The sequence below is a fragment of the Oncorhynchus clarkii genome, chromosome 24 (genome assembly GCF_045791955.1).
Source record: "Oncorhynchus clarkii lewisi isolate Uvic-CL-2024 chromosome 24, UVic_Ocla_1.0, whole genome shotgun sequence".
Lineage (NCBI taxonomy): Eukaryota > Metazoa > Chordata > Actinopteri > Salmoniformes > Salmonidae > Oncorhynchus > Oncorhynchus clarkii.
In genome coordinates, this window is record NC_092170.1 from 8597706 (window position 1) to 8620320 (window position 22615).

Below are 22615 nucleotides of genomic sequence, written 5' to 3' on the forward strand. Positions count from 1 at the left end.
ATACATGCCAATATGTAAACCATATGATGATCATGTTAAACCCTATTCTTTCCATGTCAATATGGTACCAAGTACCAGGAATGAAGAGGTAATGCTGACCTCAGACCAGTATCAGCAGCAGGCCAGAGCATAGAGAGGAGACACACTGACTGTACTGAGGACAGGAGGAGAGGAAAAGAGAGTGGTTTGGAGGGGAGCGTTTCTTTCTTACCTCTACGATGCTCTTCAGGTCCCTCACGTATGCCTGCTCCGTCTCCACTATCTCCAGCGCCACCCTCTCCAAGCGAGACAGCTTGGGCAGGGACGCGGCGGTGGCAGGGTTTACCCCCGCTGGGAGTTGGGAGAGAGGAGTGAGGTCCAGGCTGATGTCGGAGCCGTTGCGCTGCGGCGAGGAAGGGTAGGCAGGCACGGCCCCGTAGGGCAGCAAGGAGGAAGAGGAAGAGTGTCCGTCCTGCAGGGAGACGGAGGAGGCAGAGGAGCTGAGGCTGGCTGTGCGGTCGCTGTCCGAGCACACCGTGTTGACCGAGGTGCAGCTCCCGCGGGAGGCGCGCTCCGACGAGGTCATCCTACCCACAATGCTGCTCAGGGAGGACACGGAGGAGGGGCGCTTGGCAGCTGGGTGAGGGGAGAAGGGAGAAGATGGAGAAAAAAGGAGGAGACGGTCAATGTCATGTCAACATAAATCAACACAAACTCCAACCAACCAACCAACCAACCAACAAACCAACCAACCAACCACGCAGGACTGTTTTAACCTGACAGGCTTTTCTTGGATCACTTTCACACTTCGCTGAAGTCTATTAAAATAAATCAGTTCAAATGACCAGGTTGGGCTGCCAGCAGCAGTTGGGAAATTGGTTGACACAGGTGCTAGAAGACTTTGCCTTCATCTTTTAGGGAAGAATTAGACAAAATACTTACAGTACAGCTACAAGACTAATATGTAGGTTGGTTTCTGCCATGAAAGTCAGAGCAGGCTGACTGAACAGCTTACTTTGTGTTCCTCTGAACATGACCACAAAGCTGCCATGCAGGAAACAAGGGGTGTCAAAAAAAGGTATAATCACCATTTTTCACAGTTTGGTTGCTACAATCTCGCTGTCAATCTTCTTGTTCTGGCAACCTCCTGCACTTTTGTGCAAAAACACACAAAGCCAATTCAGGGCTAACAGGAAACAGAGAGAACAATTTCCTCCCCCCAGCTTGATCTGCCGGTCGATGGACTAAATTCGGTGAGGCCCCAGTGACCCCCTTTATTAGGACCATCTCAGCGTTGTCAGGCAAGGCCAATTGAACACAGGAAACAGAACACTAGACAGAGAAAGGTTCTGTCTGCAATCAAACAATTTGAGAGAAAATAGACTGGTTGTCATGGTAAATGAGCATGAAATAAGCCCAGGCTACGAAGAAATAGTTTCATTGTGTCGAGCGTAAAATGTAGAACTGGTGGTGCTACAATGGTTGCCCACTTTAGAAAGGGAGGGCCAACCGAGAGGAACAATCCATCACTTCCTGCGGCATAATGGTTCAGTTTAAAAGACTGGTACATGCCCTCTCTCGCTCACGAACCTTTACATGACGACAACGAAAACAACAACTCCTTATTTAGCTACTGTATGCCATCCTCAACAGAATCCAGGGCCACTGTTTTCTTCTTAAAGTGCTACCCGAATCCCACCATGTAATCAGGAATCCCTTGTTTGTCTGTGACCGAGGTGTGTTTCTCCATCTATCAGAAGCTTCATTTAACCATTAGCTGTTGCAGGGATTCACTGTGGTTTCCTTGCTCGAGGACATTCACATACGATTCTAAAGCATTTTGGCAGAATGAATTGTCTGAATTTGATTTAAGTAAACTCATGAGCTGCTTGAAGGGCAGTGTTTATCTACGTTGGGCTGATTCCAAGAAAAGCAGTAGAATGACTCCAGTCTTATATGGACGGAAAATGACCTGGCTTCAGTAGAGAAAATAGAGAAAGACAGCAGAATATGCCCTCCAGCTTAACATAGATGTGAATGCTTGACTGGGGGTAATCTCCATTTAGTAAAATGCCGGGTGAGACTCCTTGTGCACGTGTGCATGAAAAAAAAATCGTATCACTTCAGGAAACAAAAAGATCAATTATGATAAACTATCCTATTAAAGTCAATTTTATTATAATCAAGGATTCATTAACTTTTTAAAAAAATGGTTTGTTTTTACAATCGGTTAAAAGGAGGTCAAACAGCCCTTATTCTATAAACACACTGGATATTTATGTTAAGACACTTGACTGCAAAAGGGCAGATGCATCGTTACCAATAATTATATAGAAAAATGATATAATCAGTATAATTGCTCCAAAATCTTACTATACTTTCTAATTGCTGACATTTTACACAATGAATCTTAGTGGTTTTCCGTGGAGAGTGTCCAAAGTTTAATTTTCAACCTCACGGCTGCCCAATTGGGAATTACCTTATTTGAGGCTAACACAGACTATAAACTTGCAATATGTGTATATGGATAGAGTTTCCATGGTCATAAGTCAAATCACTGCATTACGCAGTGCTATATTGCTCTCGTCAAAGCTGATACCTGACCCATTGTCTTTATCCTCTCCCTGGAGCCTGGGTGGCAGCTGTCGTTTTCCAACACTCCCATTCAGAAAAACTAACACTCTTAGAAATAAAGATGCTATCTGGAACCTAAAAGAGTTCTTCAGCTGTCCCTATAGGAGAAGGCTTTTGAGAACCTTTTTGAGAGAGTTCTACCTGGAACCAAAAAGGGTTCTCCTACGGGAACAGCCGGAGGACCCTTTTGGAACCCTTTGATCATGGCTGAGTAGGTTTTTGTTGATTCAACTAATCCCCTTTTACACAGTAATGTCACCGTAATCAAATATTTTTGGGGAAAACTGGCAATTGAGTCATGAGAGTAGAATGGATTCAACTCAAGAGACCCATGTGGGCTCAAGTGGAACATTCAGGAAGATTTTTCTACACTGACGTATCACCAAAGCTGCTCCACAGTAGTATTTTCCCTGGCGTCAAAATGTTTAAGACAGCCCACCAAAACACAGACGTGGGCTGAGATGAGATCAGAGAAAAGGTCGGAGAGGGAGCCCAAAGGTCTGGAGTGGATACTCTGAGTAATACTCTAAATAATACTGCCACAATCAGGGTTAAACATGTTAACATTATTGTACTAACGCAGGATATATGGCCAAAGCCATATCTGAGTTGACCAGTCCTGTGCACACTAACCTACCCAACAGTCATAGTAGTAAACTCACCAAAGAAAGAAACTTCCCTTTTTCAGGACGATGTCCTTCAAAGATCATTCGTAAAAATCCAAACAACTTCACAGATCTTCATTGTAGAGGGTTTAAACACTGTTTCTCATGCTTGTTCAATGAACTATAAACAATTAATGAACATGCACCTGTGGAACGGTCGTTAAGACACTAACAGCTTACAGACGGTAGGCAATTAAGATCACAGTTATGAAAGCTTAGGACACTAAAGAGGCCTTACTACTTACTCTGAAAAACACCTGAACGTGCCTTAGGCATGCTACAAGGAGGCATGAGGACTGCAGATGTGACCAGGGCAATAAATTGCAATGTGCGTACTGTGAGACTCCTAAGACAGCGCTACAGGGAGACAGGGTGGACAGCTGATCATCCTCGCAGTGGCAGAACGCGTGTAACAACACCTGCACAGGATCGGTACATCTGAACATCACACCTGCGGGACAGGTACAGGATGGCAACAACAACTGCCCGAGTAACACCAGGAACGCACAATCCCTCCATCAGTGCTCAGAGAGGCTGGACTGAGGGCTTATAGACCAGTTGTAAGGCAGGTCCTCACCAGACATCACCGGCAACAACATCGCCTATTGGCATAAACCCACCGTCGCTGGATCAGACAGGATTGGCAAAAAGTGCTCTTCACTGACGTTTCACCAGGGGTGATGGTCAGATTCGCGTTTATCGTCGAGGGAATGAGCGTTCCACTGAGGCCTGTACTCTGGAATGGGATCGATTTGGAGGTGGAGGGTCCGTCATGGTCTGGGGCGGTGTGTCTCAGCATCATCAGACTGAGCTTGTTGTCATTGCAGGCAATCTCAACGTTGTGCGTTACAGGGAAGACATCCTCCTCCCTCATGTGGTACCCTTCCTGCAGGCTCATGCTGACATGACCCTCCAGCATGACAATGCCACCAGCCATACTGCTCATTCTGTGTGTGTTTTCCTGCAAGACAGGAATGTCAGTGTTCTGCCATGGCCAGCGAAGAGCCCGGATCTCAAGCCCATTGAGCATGTCTGGGACCTGTTGGATCGGAGGGTGAGGGGCAGGGGCAGGGCCATCCCCCCCCCCCCCCCCCCCCCCCCCCCCCCCCCCCCAGAAATGTCTGGGAACCTGCAGGTGCCTTGGTGGAAGAGTGGGATAACATCTCACAGCAAGAACTGGCAAATCTATTGCAGTCCATGAGGAGGAGGTGCACTGCATTACTTAATACATCTGGTGACCACACCAGATACTGACTGTTACTTTTGATTTTGACCCCCCCACATTTTTCCATTTCTGTTAGTCACATGTCTGTGGAACTTGTTCAGTTTATGTCTCAGTTGTTGAATCTTGTTATGTTCATACAAATATTTACACATGTTAAGTTTGCTGAAAATAAACGCAGTTGACAGTGAGAACACATTTATTTTTTTGCTGAGTTTTATGTACAGCGGTTTATTTGTTTCAGCTGCCATTTCCCTAGTATTTGTTAAGACATTTTGCAGAAACGGGTCATTTCTGGTACAGTATATAACAATTAAACACAGTATTGTTAAACTACCTGCTACAAACTGGTACGCAGCGGTGCTTGTTGTAATTCCATAAAAAACAAGAATGAGCTATAATAATTGTGTAATTACAATTGACCATGTAACCAGAAAGTCAAATCAAGTAAATATCACTGTAAAATAAAGCATAACCACACTGGTCAGTGGAGGCCTTGAACAGTCTACTCTTTCCATTTATCAAGTAATGGTCCAATGAGGGCTAAGGACAGCCCTACTAACTCAATCACCAGTGCTAAAAGTCTCCTGCAGTGCCAAACAGGGGCCTGCCTTCATCTACTGACGATTATAATCTATTAGAGACCTACTCCAGCAAACAGCAACAGTCCCCTACCTGCTAAAGAGTGAGCTCAGCCTCTCCCTTGGCCTCCAGAACGCATGAGGTCAGCCTGTTGAAACTACGGGATCCAAAACCACAGCCATGTCCCTATCAAAGAGTAATTCACCACACTGCTGCTGCTACAGTCCCATACAGGCAGAGTTCTCAGACCACTGACCAGCCAGCTCCACACCCCACACTGAACCCTCTGGCCTGGATCCACCGCCCGCCCGCCGTTCAACCAACTAACAGTTATTACAATTGATCGTTTTTTCCCCCCAGACAACACACCTCCATCTCACCTCGTTCATCTGGCAATGGCCTCTCTTAGAGCACTTTGTGAGTCTGACTTTGTACAGACTACAGAGACCACAGAGACTACAGAGACTACAGAGACAGGAACTGTCATTGTTAGCAAGAGACATGCAGAGTGTGTGTGAGAGAGAGAGAGAGAGAGAGAGAGAGAGAGAGAGAGAGAGAGAGAGAGAGAGAGAGAGAGAGAGAGAGAGAGAGAGAGACAGAGAGACAGAGAGACAGAGAGACAGAGAGAGAGAGAGACAGAGAGACAGAGAGACAGAGACAGAGACAGAGAGACAGAGAGACAGAGACAGAGACAGAGACAAAGACAGAGAGAGAGAGAGACAGAGAGAGAGAGAGAGAGAGAGAAGGAGAGAGAGCATGGAGCAGAAGAGTGAGAGGACAGAGACAACCAGAGAAACAGAGGAGAAAGGAGGGTAGGGTTTAAGGGTAGCTGCAGGAGAGTTTTCACCACCATAGTCCCTACCACCATAGGGATAGGGAGAGAGAGAGGTTTTTTTTTATTTTATTTTTTTATTTTATTCCAGTTTTAGTACACCTCAGGGTGCAAGCCAATGATGAAGCAAGGGCAGAGAGAAGGCGAAAGCTTGGCACAGTTGCTATTTTCTGCTCTTTCTGAAACAGAAAACAAGCTCTGGACCCCGCAGAGAAAACCAAAAGGACATGCTGGCTTTTCATGTTGCGTTCACCTTATTTGGTGTTTTGGAATACTGATTATTTGGGGGAGTTTCAAGTCAGTGTGTGTGTCAAAGACGGCCTTTCAGAAAGAGAAGGTAAACAGATGACATAGTTTAGGGGAGAGATGGTCCTCTGCTCGCTGACATAACAGAACAGCCTGTGTGTGTTGAACGAGGCCTGCACCTGACAACCCATCAGAGGATGTGGTTGGAACCAAAACACACAGTTTTTAGCTGAGAGCACGCTTGACTTCGGTGCAGTTGCTAGGGGCGACAGGGGAAAAGTGCAAATGAGCTCAGTGAGAGACGTGTTAGTTGGAATTTCAAGGGTCATTAGCAGATTCCAACAGCATTGCTCTCTGTTTGGTGTTTTAGGCTGGGTTTCTGTATAGCACTTTGTGACATCTGCTGATGTAAAAATGAATTTGATTGATTGATCAGCAACAACAAACTTGTAGGGAGTTACCCTGGTCCCTGCCTCGCTGACTAACCACAAACTGGCCAAGTCACGCTGACCTAGTGCTCACAGGGCCACACAGTAGTTCTCTTGTCCTCTGGCTCAGTCTCTGTGAGATGTTGTTTGACCAAAAGTGCCGTGGGCTGCCTGGTGGGCCTCCACTGGGCTCCGCGAGTAAGACGAACAAGCACGCTGTGTTTCTTTGTGCTAATCTAGATGAAACTCACTGGGCATTCTGCAAAACAAACACTCTCACTTGAGCTAAATACACCTGAGGGACAGGCAGTCAGTGAAGGATAATGCTTTAGACGGGACAAATTAGTGAGGAGAATGTAACTGTAACCTGAAAGAAAACATCATATAAGGAGACCCCCTGAAGTGAGTGAAACTCTAGTGGACCCCTTAGTGACTAAAAGGCTTTCCTGTTTAAATAAAAAATGAAAACACAATTATTATTATTTTTTTAATCTATAAAAGCAGTATAATATAATGTTACTGCATTATGTGAAACAGTATTTTCTATGTTGGAATAAATAACCGTGCAATGCAGTAACAATAAATCCCAGAAATGTTATCTTGTGACCCTTCACAATGCCGGGCCAAAGCTAGGCCATTCGAAGGCCTTCCCAACTTCCCTATGTTTACAGAGGACTTTCCAATAAGAAGTGAACACCCTTAAACAATCCAAATTGCCTGTCCAGTTCCACAACATTTTCAGTCATGATTGACTCCGCTAATATAAGCACTCTCTTTGTTGGGAAAAACTGGGGTTTGGAAGGGGGACAAACTAAGGCCTAAATATAGTCGCGCTCAGTGCCCTCCCATGGTCTCTCCACTTCCCTCTCGTCAATTTGACAATTTGGACATTTTGTCATTTGTATGCTAACCGGACACCCTTATCTTGGGCGTGCTCTGTAGCCTATTTGTCGTGTATAAATCATACGTGCAGAGGGAGATTTCTTCTCTTTTTACCCCTAAACATTGTTCAACGAAACATACAGCATACAGAACACGCAGTCTAATTCCACACCCTTAACAAGAGCTCCAATGTTACACCAACAATCAGCCTTGGTGGCTCTTCATGGTGCTATCTCATTAATGAGTTCTTTCCATCCCTATCATTAAAGATGCACTCTCAACCGTTTGTGTCATTTTCAGCCAATCGTTTTGAAAGTGGTGCTCACGAGCCAAAGGGGGTCCCCGTTTTCGCAAAATTCGTATGATTTCATACAAATTTTGCAATTGGTGTGATATGTTATGAATCCAATTCGTTACACATGTATTGTGCTTCAGATCCCAGAGTGCATCTTTTACCATATTGTAGCTACAGTGTGAACCTGCTACGGTAACAATAACAAAACAAGGTAAACACATTGACCATGTGATCTTACATTGACATGGAGCATATTAAAACATCTGAGGTTGAATAGAACACTCTGACGTTAAAACTACAATAGCGTCACAGGTGTGAGAGTATCAGTGTTGACCTCTGACCTTGGTTGCTGGGCTTTCTCTGGCTGCCTCGGCCCGCCCCCTCAGGCATGGTGTGATGGTATCGCAGGAAGTGGAAACCTGCAAAGGGCAATCAACCAAAACATCACGAAAGAAATGAGCAAAATACAGTTGTCATTGCGCAACATAGGACATACTGTAGGGTAGACAACACTGCGAAGAAAGCATGGTTTTTCTATCCGTTGCCCACAAGAGAGTGTGTACCTAAGTAAATCTGACCTGGACCCCCATTTACAGTGTACTTTCATTTTGTTGGGACTGTCACGCCCTGGCCATAGAGAGCCTTTTATTCTCTATTTTGGTTCAGGGTGTGACTAGGGTGGGCATTCTATGTTCCTTTTTCTATGTTTTTGTATTTCTTTGTTTTTGGCCGAGTATGGTTCTCAATCAGGGACAGCTGTCTATCGTTGTCTCTGATTGAGAACCATACTTAGGTAGCTCTTGCCCACATGGGTTTTGTGGGTAGTTGCTTAATGTTTTTGTGTCTGAACCAGACAGAACTGTTTCGGTTGTTCTCGTCGTTGTTTTGTTAATCGGTGTTCAGTTCCATTAAGAAAAGAATGAACACGCACCGCGCTGCACCTTGGTCCTCACCTTCTTCCTCCAACAGCCGTCACAGGACTACAACAAGGTCTCTGCAATGTGCACTAGCAGAGAATGTGTTCTTTCACCATTCATCGCTTCCAGGTGGCTGTTTTCCACCAGTTGTACAGCACACACAGTGGATGTTCCATGGATACATTCTCTCTACTGGTTGGGTGACACTGCTGAGGCCTCTTAAACAAAGACACGGAACAAATACCTGAGAAAGTACCAGAGTTGCATGAGCTTCGAATTCAGAAAGGCCTTTTCTCCGGCTACATTTCCAGTCCAGTGAAGCCCACTCTCTTTGGTTTAGACAGAGCGAAGCCAAAAGGGATCTTTATCAGCGCCGAAGTGCCTTCCGCTCCTTTCACTCAAAGAGGAAGGTGTAGAAAGGGGAGGGGGAGGGGGGGGGGAGACAGCAGAACTTGGAGCTAAAGCAATTAAAAGGCTGAAACGTGAAAGTTGCTGTTTGGGAAATAGGAAGGGAGGAGGAGGGCAGACACTGCCGCGTGGAAGAATTATTTTCTCTTTCTCCATACACACACAAACATAATTTATGTCATGTTTGGCTGTGAGACAAGAATGTGCTCTTCTCTGGTTCTATAGCAGTGTGTTGAGTATGTGCTGCGGAGGCAGGGGACCAGGGCTGTGGTGCCGGCGGTCTTTAGGAGCAATGTTCAAGTTCCACGTTTTAATGTCACGGGCACAAGTACAGTGAAATGCAATTTTTCTTGCAAGCTCTAAACCCAATAATGCAGAAAATCAATATCAATGTTGTACTAAAAATAACACAAGGTAGAACAAAAACACACAACAAATAATAAGAAGAACACGAGAAAGTAAGAAGTTATATAAAGGATCCTTTCCAGTACCATATTTATCGATATACCATATATATCGATATAGGTAGATAAGGGGCCTAGGCATCAGGATATATGATAAACAGAGTAGCAGCAGCGTAAATGAAGATGGGGATGTGTGTGTGTGTGTGTGTTGGACTGTCAGTGAGTGTATAGAGTCCCGTGAGTGTGCAAAGAGACAAATACAAGGGTCAACTCAGATAGTCCATGAAGCCATTTTGTTAGCTATTTAGCAGGTTCATGGCTTGGGGATAGAAGCTGATCGGGAACCTGTTGGTGTCAGACTTGCTGTGAAGAAGCATAGAGAACATTCTATGACTTGGGTGGCTGGAGTCTTTAACGATTTTGCCGGGCCTTCCTTTCACACCGCCTGGTATAGAGGTCCTGGATGGCAGGGAGCTCAGCCCCAGTGATGTACTGGGCTGTCCACATCACCTTCTGTAACGCCATGCGTTCGAGGGCAGCGATGCAGCGAATCAAGACACTCTCAATAGTGCAGCTGTACAACCTTTTGAGGATTTTAGAGTCTATGCCAAACCTTTTCAACCTCCTGAGGGTTGTGCATGTGGACCATTTTAAGTCCTTAGAGATTTGGACCCTTAGGAACTTGAAGCTCTCGACCCACTCCTCTACAGCCCCGTTGATGTGGATGGGGGAGTGCTCGCCTCCCAGTGTCCTGTAGTCCACGATCAGCTCCTTGGTCGTACTGATGTTAAGGGGAAGTTTGTCCCGGCACCACACTGCCAGCTCACTGACCTCCTCCCTGTAGGTTGTCTCATCATTGCCGGTGATCAGGCCTACCACAGTCGTGTTGTCAGCAAACTTGATGATGGTGTTGGAATCGTGAACAGAAAGTACAGGAGGGGACTAAGCACACACCCCTGTGGGGCTCCCATGTTGAGGGTCAGTGTGGCGGAGGTGATGTTGCCTACCCTCACCACCTGGGGTCAGCCCGTCAGAAAGACCAGGATCCAGTTGTCGAGGGAGGTGCTCAGTCCCAAGGTCCTAAGCTTGGTGATGAGTGTGGAGGGGACAATGGTGTTGAATGCTGAGCTGTAGTCAATGAACAGCATTCTCACATACTATAGGTACTCCTCTTACTGTATCTAGGTGGGTGATGGCAGCGTGGAGTGCAATTGAGATTGCGTTGTCTATGGATCTGTTGGGGCGGTATGCAAATTGGGTGGGTCTAGAGTGGATGTGTGCCATAGCAAGCCTTTCAAAGCACTTCATGACTGCAGATGTGAGTGCAAGGCATTAGTCATATTGTGGCTAGAAGCCTTTGCGTTCTTGGGAACAGGAATGATGGAAGTCATCCTAAAACATGTGGGGATGACAGACTGAGACAAGGAAAGGTTCAGCGCTCCGTGTTAGATGTGAGGCGTTTGTTTATGGCTGGGAGATAGGGCCCTGACTTCCTCGGCACCTGCCCCGGTCGTCAATCTCTCTTGACCCATATCTTTCACTTCTTCGCGAGACAGCTGCAGACAGCAGGGATGTCCTACATTGTAAAGACTCTTCTCAAAAAAAACTCCACAGCCGAAACATCATCGAGGAAGTATGGCGAGTGGCAGCGATTAGGGTACTCCAAGTCGAGTATCGGAGGGAAATGTTCTTGACACCGAAATTGGACATTTCTGTTCGAAAATCTTCTAACTTGCTTGTTTTGCAAAGAATTTCACAGCATGACAGAGCAAGGAAATTGCTTCATCTACTGGGAATGAAGCAATCCCTCTAATCTGTCATTGTCCTGAGCACCATTCTGTGGGTTGTGTAGGAGTTCAAATTGAAATCTTCAATATTGGGAACAAAGAACCATGTCTTTGTGTTTGTGTTGGCATGACGCAGGCCATAGAGGCCTCTCTCCATCTATCATAATGCTTCATGTCTGTGATGGAAGTCAAAAGTTACTTCATTAGCCAAGTTTAATGATCTGCTCTGGACTTTTTGCAGCCATGAGAAATGTAGAAATTGCCCTGGACCTATTCCAAGCCGTGTCCTCAAAAACATATCTCACCACAACTCCCCCATTTCACTTCCAGAGCCTGTTTCCAGTACTGTATTACCTCATTAAAAGCCACATCTCTTCCTACGATGAAGACATCAGAGCACCGCTCGGCCCTGCCGGTCTACCCCAAACATACTTTCTTGGCTCCACCGCTTGTTTGCTGTGAAATTCCTGAATTCCAGAAACAGGATTGTGGTAAGAATGAACTTTTCTCCCCCCCCCCTCCCCCCCAAAACTTCTTAAGTGTAGTTTCTAATAGTGTTTGTCTGTGGGGTGGGGGGGTACAAGTTGTTGGGTTGTTTGAGAGAGAGGGGTGGAACCGGGCCAACAGCTGGTTAACTCTGAGGTTACAGTCAGGATAAAGAGGCTCTGCTGAAGCGTAGCAGCCACCCCCAATCCCCCTTGTACAACAGTGTACACTGTACTGTTCTCTGAGCACTCAAACATGTTCCTGGTACATGTCACTTTATCATCATGAAGGATAGGCTGTGAGAGGCCTCTTCAGGCCCTGTAATTTGGCACATTGTGGTCGGATCGCTCGTGCTGCTGCTCCAGGTGCATCCGAGAGCGCTTTCAGCTCGGCTATGCTATCTGACGCGGCCAACGGATAGAAATCAACCTTTGCGCTGACAGAACCCAAATACGGGAGAGAACAGCTGGACAGTTGCTTCAGAGTGTGTGTGTGTGTGTGTGTGTGTATGTATGCGCGTGTGCATGCATCTGTGTGTGCTCTGTGTGTTTGTTCTGTGTGTCTGTGTGTGATTGTATCGGTGTATGCCTGTTTGCGTGAGTGAAATAAAATTGCACTAGATGTGCATTTTTCACTGACTACAGGCTTGAGTTGTATATTTTTAACATAGTTCAGGCTCAGCCTGTACTTTTCTATAGTGATGTACAGTTTTAGCAACGGATGTGTTCCTTTTCCATAAAACAGTTATTAAAAAACAAACCATAATGTGGCTCATTAAGGCCATAATAAAATGGATTAAGGGATTATGAAGCTATATTCCTAGTTAAAACAAAAGGTTGTATGGCTGGGAAAAATCCAACAAAAATGACTTTGTGTTCTAATTCCCGACATCTACTCTGAAGTGAATCTTCTGAAGTCAGCTTAACTATCATGCTCTGCACTTCATTATTCTAACTCAAGTGTCTGTTGTGCTGTTGAACTCATTGATCAAGTGCCTGTTGTGCTTTTGAACTCATTGATCAAGTGTCTGTTGTGCTGTTGAACTCATTGATCAAGTGTCTGTTGTGCTGTTGAACTCATTGATCAAGTGTCTGTTATGCTGTTGAACTCATTGATCAAGTGTCTGTTATGCTGTTGAACTCATTGATCAAGTGTCTGTTATGCTGTTGAACTCATTGATCAAGTGTCTGTTATGCTGTTGAACTCTTTGATCCAATCCACAGAACAATGCAGATGTCAGTCGAGCCATTACTTTACTCTGTTGATTCCTATTACCAATTGCATGATATAATAAACAATTGCCTGATTCCTATTAACAATTCCATCCGGTCGGTCCCGTCTGGCCGGCTGACTGGTCCCATCTCAAAATTATAGGCATGACGCAAGATAGGATTCCAAACAGATTTAAATAACAGTAATTGGCTATCCAGCAAGCTAGCTAGCTAATTTTACTAGCTAAGTGAGGAGAAACAATAAAACAAACATTTAACTGTTTTAAATCTCTAAAACTGATCAGCTGCTTTTACTTAAAAAATATGTATATATTCTGAAGCGTCTGCGGTTCATCCACTGCCATTGGTTCCTCAGCTCTACCATCTGAGCTGACAGCTTATAGCTCTACTAACTTGAGATAATTGATGCCACAATCCAAACATCTCTCAAAAACATACAGAGTGACCTCATCAAACTTCCCTGCAATCTGTGTCAAGGATATGATGAGAGAGAAGCGGTCAACCTACTGAACAACTGAATGCACACACACAGACACAGAGACGCACGCACGCGCGCACACACACACACACACACACACACACACACAGTACTCTTGAACATACAGTATGTGTGTGGGGAGGGGGGGGGGCAACCTTGGGATGTTCAACAGTTAATACGGTCACAGAGGGGGTCAGGTTTGGAGGAAGGGTGGATGGGGGGGGGGGGGGGGTGCTACAAAAACATAAATAAATACAGAGAGAGAGGGAGGGACGATGACCGCTGGGGACCACAACAACGGGGGCGTGCGTCAGCGACAGGGAGGCTGCTCCATTGTCCATCCAAAGGCAGGGCGGGCAGTGGCCATTGTCAGAGGACCAGCTGACCTTCATGTTCCCCCTGGGTCAGAGAGGCCCAGCAGCCCATACAGTGGGCCACAGCCCAGACTCTTCTCTCCTGCCACCTCCTTATTCTCTCAGACAACAAAGGGCTTCTTTTGTGTGAGGGAGGGAGTGGGGAGGAAGGGCTGGACAAGCCCCTGATCATAATGGAAAACGCTGGGTAGGGGGGCGGCACGCGGAACACACACTAACACACATACACAGACTCATACATTCGCCCCCAGAAATATACACACAGGCACATACAATAAACTGAAAGTGTTTGCTCAAGAGAGGTAAGAGCAATAGTTTAAAGAGGTCTGGTCCCATGCCGGTGTTTAGGCTACTGAATGTAGGGAACCCGGTATGTGGTCTGCCGTGCAGCAGTTGTTCTTTTGTTATCTCGGGCGCTCAATTAATGAGCTGAACACTCAGTCGTCTCAACCACTAAATCAACATGACCCTCAGAATTCTAGTCAGAGACAATATTCTCTGTCTAGCAGCTGACCAGTAGCGGATAATACATTGAGTTTGGTTGAGTCATGGTGGATTACAGGAGACCCGGTGGCTTTTAGGATTAAGGGTTAAAAGCTCATTGGTTTAAAGTTTATCTAAATATAAAGATGTAATATGTGCCATTTCATAGCAGACAATTTATTTATGATCTGGACTGGTCACCTGAAGTTATTTGAAGCAGATGGACACAGTCGTGCTGCTATGGCCAATGACGAACACTAAATGTGATTTGAGAAGATTTGAAATTGGGTGTGATGGACAGGCTTTCTATTTTGAGCTGGGTTGAATCAACATCTGTTGGCCTATGTAGGCCCGCTTTACAACTCTCAGAGGCTCCTCTGTCCAAAACTGAGAAGTTGCACTTCTGGTTAACTACGTCAAGCAGCCACACCAACAAAATAGCAGCTGTGTTCTTCAGTAATATGCTACATGTGAGCAATTACCGAGTAAACAATGTGGCGATGTCACCAGGGAAAAGTAGGTGTAACTGTGACACTACCTGGCATGGGTGGGGCAGTTGACATCGACCTTGTGACGTCAGCAATCAGAGACGAGAGACCAAAATGATCCTGTGTTCTGTTCCTTTCTGGGATGTGTCATGATTGCACACAAAGGCCATCAATCCCCTAAAGAGCTTCCATAAGGGAGGAAGTAAATCCATCAAATTGGCCCGGGAAAGCTGTAACATCCAAAGTTTCTGGACCTCTATAAATGTGTCATCGGCTGGAGTAAAGAATGGGGCCATAAAGAAAGGCAATGGGGAAGGCACTAGGATCCAAGAGGCAGTCAAACAACACGCCAGGAGGGAAATTCCATTTCTCTTCGTGCATGCACGGGACTAATTATAGATGCTGAGATGTATTGTCTCTGTCTGTCTGTCTGTCTGTCTGTCTGTCTGTCTGGCTGTCTGTCTTGTATGTCTGTCTTGTCTGTCTTGTCTGTCTTGTCTGTCACTGTATTGTACTGTAGGAGGTGACAACACAGTATTCTGTTTTAGCACTTTACCATAGACAGAAGGGTGGGGGGTTAGTGGGCACAGAGGTGCCAGGAAAGGTAGAGAGGTGTCATACATTGTGCATGGAGTCAGGGAGGGAGAGATGGTATTGGGAGGGAGATGAAGAGGTATTGGGAGGGAGATGAAGAGGTATTGGGAGGGAGATGAAGAGGTATTGGGAGGGAGATAAAAAGGTATAGGGAGGGAGAGATGGTATTGGGAGGGAGATGAAGAGGTATTGGGTGGGAGATGAAGAGGTATTGGGTGGGAGATGAAGAGGTATTGGGTGGGAGATGAAGAGGTATTGTGGGGGAGATGAAGAGGTATTGGATGGGAGATGAAGAGGTATTGGGTGGGAGATGAAGCGGTATTGTGGGGGAGATGAAGAGGTATTGTGGGGGAGATGAAGAGGGATTGGGAGGGAGATGAAGAGGTATTGGTTGAGAGATGAAGAGCCATTGGGTGGGAGATGAAGAGCCATTGGGTGGGAGATGAAGAGGGATTGGGAGGGAGATGAAGAGGTATTGGTTGAGAGATGAAGAGCCATTGGGTGGGAGATGAAGAGCCATTGGGTGGGAGATGAAGAGCCATTGGGTGGGAGATGAAGAGGTATTGGGTGGGAGATGAAGAGGTATTGGGTGGGAGATGAAGAGGTATTGGGTGGGAGATGAAGAGGTATTGGGTGGGAGATGAAGAGGTATTGTGGGGGAGATGAAGAGTTATTGTGGGGGAGATGAAGAGGTATTGGATGGGAGATGAAGAGGTATTGGGTGGGAGATGAAGAGGTATTGTGGGGGAGATGAAGAGGTATTGTGGGGGAGATGAAGAGGGATTGGGAGGGAGATGAAGAGGTATTGGTTGAGAGATGAAGAGCCATTGGGTGGGAGATGAAGAGCCATTGGGTGGGAGATGAAGAGGGATTGGGAGGGAGATGAAGAGGTATTGGTTGAGAGATGAAGAGCCATTGGGTGGGAGATGAAGAGCCATTGGGTGGGAGATGAAGAGGTATTGGGAGGGAGATGTAGAGGTATTGGGTGGGAAATGAAGAGGTATTGGGTGGGAGATGAAGAGGTATTGGGTGGGAGATGAAGAGGTATTGTGGGGGAGATGAAGAGGTATTGTGGGGGAGATGAAGAGGATTGGGAGGGAGATGAAGAGCCATTGGGTGGGAGATGAAGAGCCATTGGGTGGGAGATGAAGAGCCATTGGGTGGGAGATGAAGAGGTATTGGGTGGGAGATGAAGAGCCATTGGGTGGGAGATGAAGAGCCATTGGGTGGGAGATGAAGAGGTATTGGGTGGGAGATGAAGAGGTATTGGGTGGGAGATGAAGAGGTATTGGGTGGAAGATGAAGAGGTGTTGGGTGGGAGATGAAGAGGTATTGTGGGGGAGATTAAGAGGTATTGTGGGGGAGATGAAGAGGTATTGTGGGGGAGATGAAGAGGTATTGGGTGGGAGATGAAGAGCCATTGGGTGGGAGATGAAGAGCCATTGGGTGGGAGATGAAGAGGTATTGGGAGGGAGATGTAGAGGTATTGTGGGGGAGATGAAGAGGTATTGGGTGGGAGAAGAAGAGGGATTGGGAGGGAGATGAAGAGGTATTGTGGGGGAGATGAAGATGGATGGGGTGGGAGATGAAGAGGTATTGGATGGGAGATGAAGAGGTATTGTGGGGGAGATGAAGAGGTATTGTGGGGGAGATGAAGAGGGATTGGGAGGGAGATGAAGAGGTATTGGTTGAGAGATGAAGAGCCATTGGGTGGGAGATGAAGAGCCATTGGGTGGGAGATGAAGAGGGATTGGGAGGGAGATGAAGAGGTATTGGTTGAGAGATGAAGAGCCATTGGGTGGGAGATGAAGAGCCATTGGGTGGGAGATGAAGAGGTATTGGGAGGGAGATGTAGAGGTATTGGGTGGGAAATGAAGAGGTATTGGGTGGGAGATGAAGAGGTATTGGGTGGGAGATGAAGAGGTATTGGGTGGGAGATGAAGAGGTATTGTGGGGGAGATGAAGAGGTATTGTGGGGGAGATGAAGAGGGATTGGGAGGGGGATGAAGAGCCATTGGGTGGGAGATGAAGAGCCATTGGGTGGGAGATGAAGAGCCATTGGGTGGGAGATGAAGAGCCATTGGGTGGGAGATGAAGAGGTATTGGGTGGGAGATGAAGAGGTATTGGGTGGGAGATGAAGAGGGATTGGGAGGGAGATGAAGAGGTATTGGTTGAGAGATGAAGAGCCATTGGGTGGGAGATGAAGAGCCATTGGGTGGGAGATGAAGAGGTATTGGTAGGGAGATGTAGAGGTATTGGGTGGGAGATGAAGAGGTATTGGGAGGGAGATGAAGAGGTATTGGGAGGGAGATGAAGAGGTATTGGGTGGGAGATGAAGAGGTATTGGGTGGGAGATGAAGAGGTATTGTGGGGGAGATGAAGAGGTATTGTGGGGGAGATGAAGAGGGATTGGGAGGGAGATGAAGAGGTATTGGGTGGGAGATGAAGAGGTATTGGGAGGGAGATGTAGAGGTATTGTGGGGGAGATGAAAAGGTATTGGGTGGGAGAAGAAGAGGGATTGGGAGGGAGATGAAGAGGTATTGTGGGGGAAATGAAGATGGATGGGGTGGGAGATGAAGAGGTATTGGGTAGGAGATGAAGATGTATTGTGGGGGAGATGAAGAGGTATTGTGGGGGAGATGAAGATGTATTGGGTGGGAGATGAAGAGATATTGGGTGGGAAATGAAGAGGTATTGGGAGGGAGATGAAGAGGTATTGGGTGGGAGATGAAGAGGTATTGGGAGGGAGATGAAGAGGTATTGGGAGGGAGATGAAGAGGTATTGGGTGGGAGATGAAGAGGTATTGGGTGGGAGATGAAGAGGTATTGTGGGGGAGATGAAGAGGTATTGTGGGGGAGATGAAGAGGGATTGGGAGGGAGATGAAGACGTATTGGTTGAGAGATGAAGAGCCATTGGGTGGGAGATGAAGAGCCATTGGGTGGGAGATGAAGAGCCATTGGGTGGGAGATGAAGAGCCATTGGGTGGGAGATGAAGAGGTATTGGGTGGGAGATGAAGAGCCATTGGGTGGGAGATGAAGAGCCATTGGGTGGGAGATGAAGAGGTATTGGGTGGGAGATGAAGAGGTATTGGGTGGGAGATGAAGAGGGATTGGGAGGGAGATGAAGAGGTATTGGTTGAGAGATGAAGAGCCATTGGGTGGGAGATGAAGAGCCATTGGGTGGGAGATGAAGAGGTATTGGGAGGGAGATGTAGAGGTATTGGGTGGGAGATGAAGAGGTATTGGGAGGGAGATGAAGAGGTATTGGGAGGGAGATGAAGAGGTATTGGGTGGGAGATGAAGAGGTATTGGGTGGGAGATGAAGAGGTATTGTGGGGGAGATGAAGAGGTATTGTGGGAGAGATGAAGAGGGATTGGGAGGGAGATGAAGAGGTATTGGGTGGGAGATGAAGAGGTATTGGGAGGGAGATGTAGAGGTATTGTGGGGGAGATGAAGAGGTATTGGGTGGGAGAAGAAGAGGGATTGGGAGGGAGATGAAGAGGTATTGTGGGGGAGATGAAGATGGATGGGGTGGGAGATGAAGAGGTATTGGGTAGGAGATGAAGATGTATTGTGGGGGAGATGAAGAGGTATTGTGGGGGAGATGAAGATGTATTGGGTGGGAGATGAAGAGATATTGGGTGGGAAATGAAGAGGTATTGGGAGGGAGATGAAGAGGTATTGGGTGGGAGATGAAGAGGTATTGGGAGGGAGATGAAGAGGTATTGGGAGGGAGATGAAGAGGTATTGGGTGGGAGATGAAGAGGTATTGGGTGGGAGATGAAGAGGTATTGTGGGGGAGATGAAGAGGTATTGTGGGGGAGATGAAGAGGGATTGGGAGGGAGATGAAGAGGTATTGGTTGAGAGATGAAGAGCCATTGGGTGGGAGATGAAGAGCCATTGGGTGGGAGATGAAGAGCCATTGGGTGGGAGATGAAGAGCCATTGGGTGGGAGATGAAGAGGTATTGGGTGGGAGATGAAGAGGTATTGGGTGGGAGATGAAGAGGTATTGGGTGGGAGATGAAGAGGTATTGTGGGGGAGATTAAGAGGTATTGTGGGGGAGATGAAGAGGTATTGTGGGGGAGATGAAGAGGTATTGGGTGGGAGATGAAGAGCCATTGGGTGGGAGATGAAGAGCCATTGGGTGGGAGATGAAGAGGTATTGGGAGGGAGATGTAGAGGTATTGTTGGGGAGATGAAGAGGTATTGGGTGGGAGATGAAGAGGGATTGGGAGGGAGATGAAGAGGTATTGTGGGCGAGATGAAGATGGATGGGGTGGGAGATGAAGAGGTATTGGGTAGGAGATGAAGATGTATTGTGGGGGAGATGAAGAGGTATTGGGTGGGAGATGAAGAGGTATTGGGTGGGAGATGAAGAGGTATTGTGGGGGAGATGAAGAGGTATTGGGAGGGAGATGAAGAGGTATTGGGTGGGAGATGAAGAGGTATTGGGAGGGAGATGAAGAGGTATTGGGAGGGAGATGAAGAGGTATTGGGTGGGAGATGAAGAGGTATTGGGTGGGAGATGAAGAGGTATTGTGGGGGAGATGAAGAGGTATTGTGGGGGAGATGAAGAGGGATTGGGAGGGAGATGAAGAGGTATTGGGTGGGAGATGAAGAGGTATTGGGAGGGAGATGTAGAGGTATTGTGGGGGAGATGAAGAGGTATTGGGTGGGAGAAGAAGAGGGATTGGGAGGGAGATGAAGAGGTATTGTGGGGGAGATGAAGAGGTATTGTGGGGGAGATGAAGAGGTATTGGGAGGGAGATGAAGAGGTATTGGGTGGGAGATGAAGAGGTATTGGGAGGGAGATGAAGAGGTATTGGGAGGGAGATGAAGAGGGATTGGGAGGGAGATGAAGAGGTATTGGTTGAGAGATGAAGAGGTATTGGGAGGGAGAGGAAGAGGTATTGGGAGGGAGATGAAGAGGCATTGGTTGAGAGATGAAGAGGTATTTGGAGTGAGATGAAGAGGTATTGGGAGGGAGATGAAGAGGTATTTGGGAGGGAGATGAAGAGGCATTGGTTGAGAGATGAAGAGCCATTGGGTGGGAGATGAAGAGGTATTTGGAGTGAGATGAAGAGGCATTGGTTGAGAGATGAAGAGCCATTGGGTGGGAGATGAAGAGGTATTGGGTGGGAGATGAAGAGGTATTTGGAGTGAGATGAAGAGGTATTGGGAGGGAGATGAAAAGGTATTGGGAGGGAGATGAAGAGGTATTGGGAGGGAGATGAAGAGGTATTGGGAGGGAGATGAAGAGGTATTGGGAGTGAGATGAAGAGGTATTGGGAGGGAGATGAAGAGGTATTGGGAGGGAGATGAAGAGGTATTGGGAGGGAGATGAAGAGGTATTGGGAGGGAGATGGGGCTGAAAGTTGGAGTACTGTGGATGGGGAGACGGGTTATTTACAATGAAGGCGTTGCAAGGAAATAGTGGGGGCCTTGGACCCATGGGAGGAGACACATGTATGTGTGTGCATGAGAGGGAGAGGAGGGATTGATGACTCATGGAAAACACTCCCAAGAGACAGTCTGGTCCTGAGTCACCTGACAGACAGAGGAACACATTCACAGCCACACACACCCACAATATACACACCTGTACATGGGAATAAAATCACATAACCACACACAGCTGCCTCTAAGAAAAAACTAAATGGCTTATCAAATCAGAGTGAACACATCACTCTCTCTCTCCCCCCTCCCCTCTCTCTCTGTCTCTTTTTCTTAGCACATCTTCGAACCAGACAGCCCTTTAAAAAGCTTCCTGGCCACTGAGTAAACTGTGAGGTCTGTCATTTTGTGGTATCTCGTTCTCTCACTGTCGCCGCTAGAGCTCATTCTGAGTATCCCGTTCTCTCACTGTCGCCGCTAGAGCTCATTCTGAACAGCATTGAGGAATATGTTAGTTATTTCTCTGTCCCAAACAAATACTCTACTATTATTCTGCATTTGGATTTAGAGAGTCCTAAAAAGTGACCGACAAATCAGAGCCGAGTGTGTCAGCTCCAATGGACAAAACAAAGGAGTGTCAGACAGTCACAAAATACAGATCACCATATCTTGCAATTCAAAGAACATACTTTCATCATAGGCAGGTAAACCCACATAGACCAATGAGACACATACACATACTGTACTTCTGTCTCCATACATCACTGATCTAATAAAAATCTAGAGACCAAAGCCAAGACTGCATTGTTGTGTGCAGGTTTCTGGCTGTGCTGTATATTCAAATGTGCCCTGCTGGTATTGGCTGGCTCTCTCTTTACTTCTGCTGGGGGACCCATTTGCACAGAGCTGGGAAGCTCATCAGTCCAAATTCCTTCAGGAGGAAATGGGGATTAAGCCTATTCCCTCTGAGCATTTGGAGGAAGGGGGTTCACACTCCTGAAGTTAGGGGGTTAGGGGGAACGAAGAGAGGACAAGTTGCTGAAAGAGAGGGGTCTGTTTCTATTACAAAAAGGATGGAACTGGGCTGAGGAAGGAACGGAATGCCAGCTTTCAAAGCAAACAGGACTTATTGGCATTTAAGCTCCAGACTGCAGCGGCCTGAACACTCAGAGAGGGAGAGGGAGGGTTTGGGTCGCATCCTGTTGCTCCGTTCAGATTCCATGGCCAATTCCTATTTCCCATTCTTCCATTTGATATGGTCCAAAAAGCCAAACAATACCCTTTCTCCCCCAAGACTCCAGCTTCAGTCCAGCTCTAAGGTTATGTATAAGGTCACGCTACACGGCCATGTTCAAAATACAGTTCAATAGGAAAGTATTCAGACCCCTTTCCTTTATCCACATCTTGTTACGTTACAGCCTTATTCTAAAATGGTTTAAATTTTTAAAAAATGTCCTCATCAATCTACAAACAATACCCCATAATGACAAAGTGAAAACAGTATTTTTGAAATATTTGCAAATGTATTAAAAACAGAAAAGAGAAATACCTTTTTACAAAAGTATTCAAAACCTTTGCTATTAAATTGAGCTGAGGTGCATCCTGTTTCTATTGATCATCCTAGAGATGTTTCTACAACTTGGAGTCCACCTGTGGTAAATTCAATTGATTGGACATGATTTGGAAAGGCACACACCTGTCTCTATAAGGTCCCACAGTTGACAGTGAATGTCAGAGCACAAACCAAGCCATGAGGTCAAAAGGAATTGTCCGTAGAGCTCCAAGACAGGATTGTGT

At 46.6% G+C, this 22615-nt stretch overlaps 1 protein-coding gene across 1 annotated transcript in view; it reads right to left on the minus strand.

Moving 5' to 3' along the window:
- Positions 1-22615, minus strand: part of LOC139382686 (pleckstrin homology domain-containing family G member 3-like) — a 50157-nt gene that overhangs the window by 22385 nt on the left and 5157 nt on the right. Inside the window, exons 2-3 of the mRNA XM_071126778.1 lie at positions 8107-8184; positions 212-615 (exon numbers count right to left, since the gene is read on the minus strand). Of these exons, the coding sequence (XP_070982879.1) occupies positions 212-615; positions 8107-8155 (453 nt within the window). The 5' untranslated portion in view covers positions 8156-8184. The remainder of the gene's footprint in view (positions 1-211; positions 616-8106; positions 8185-22615) is intronic.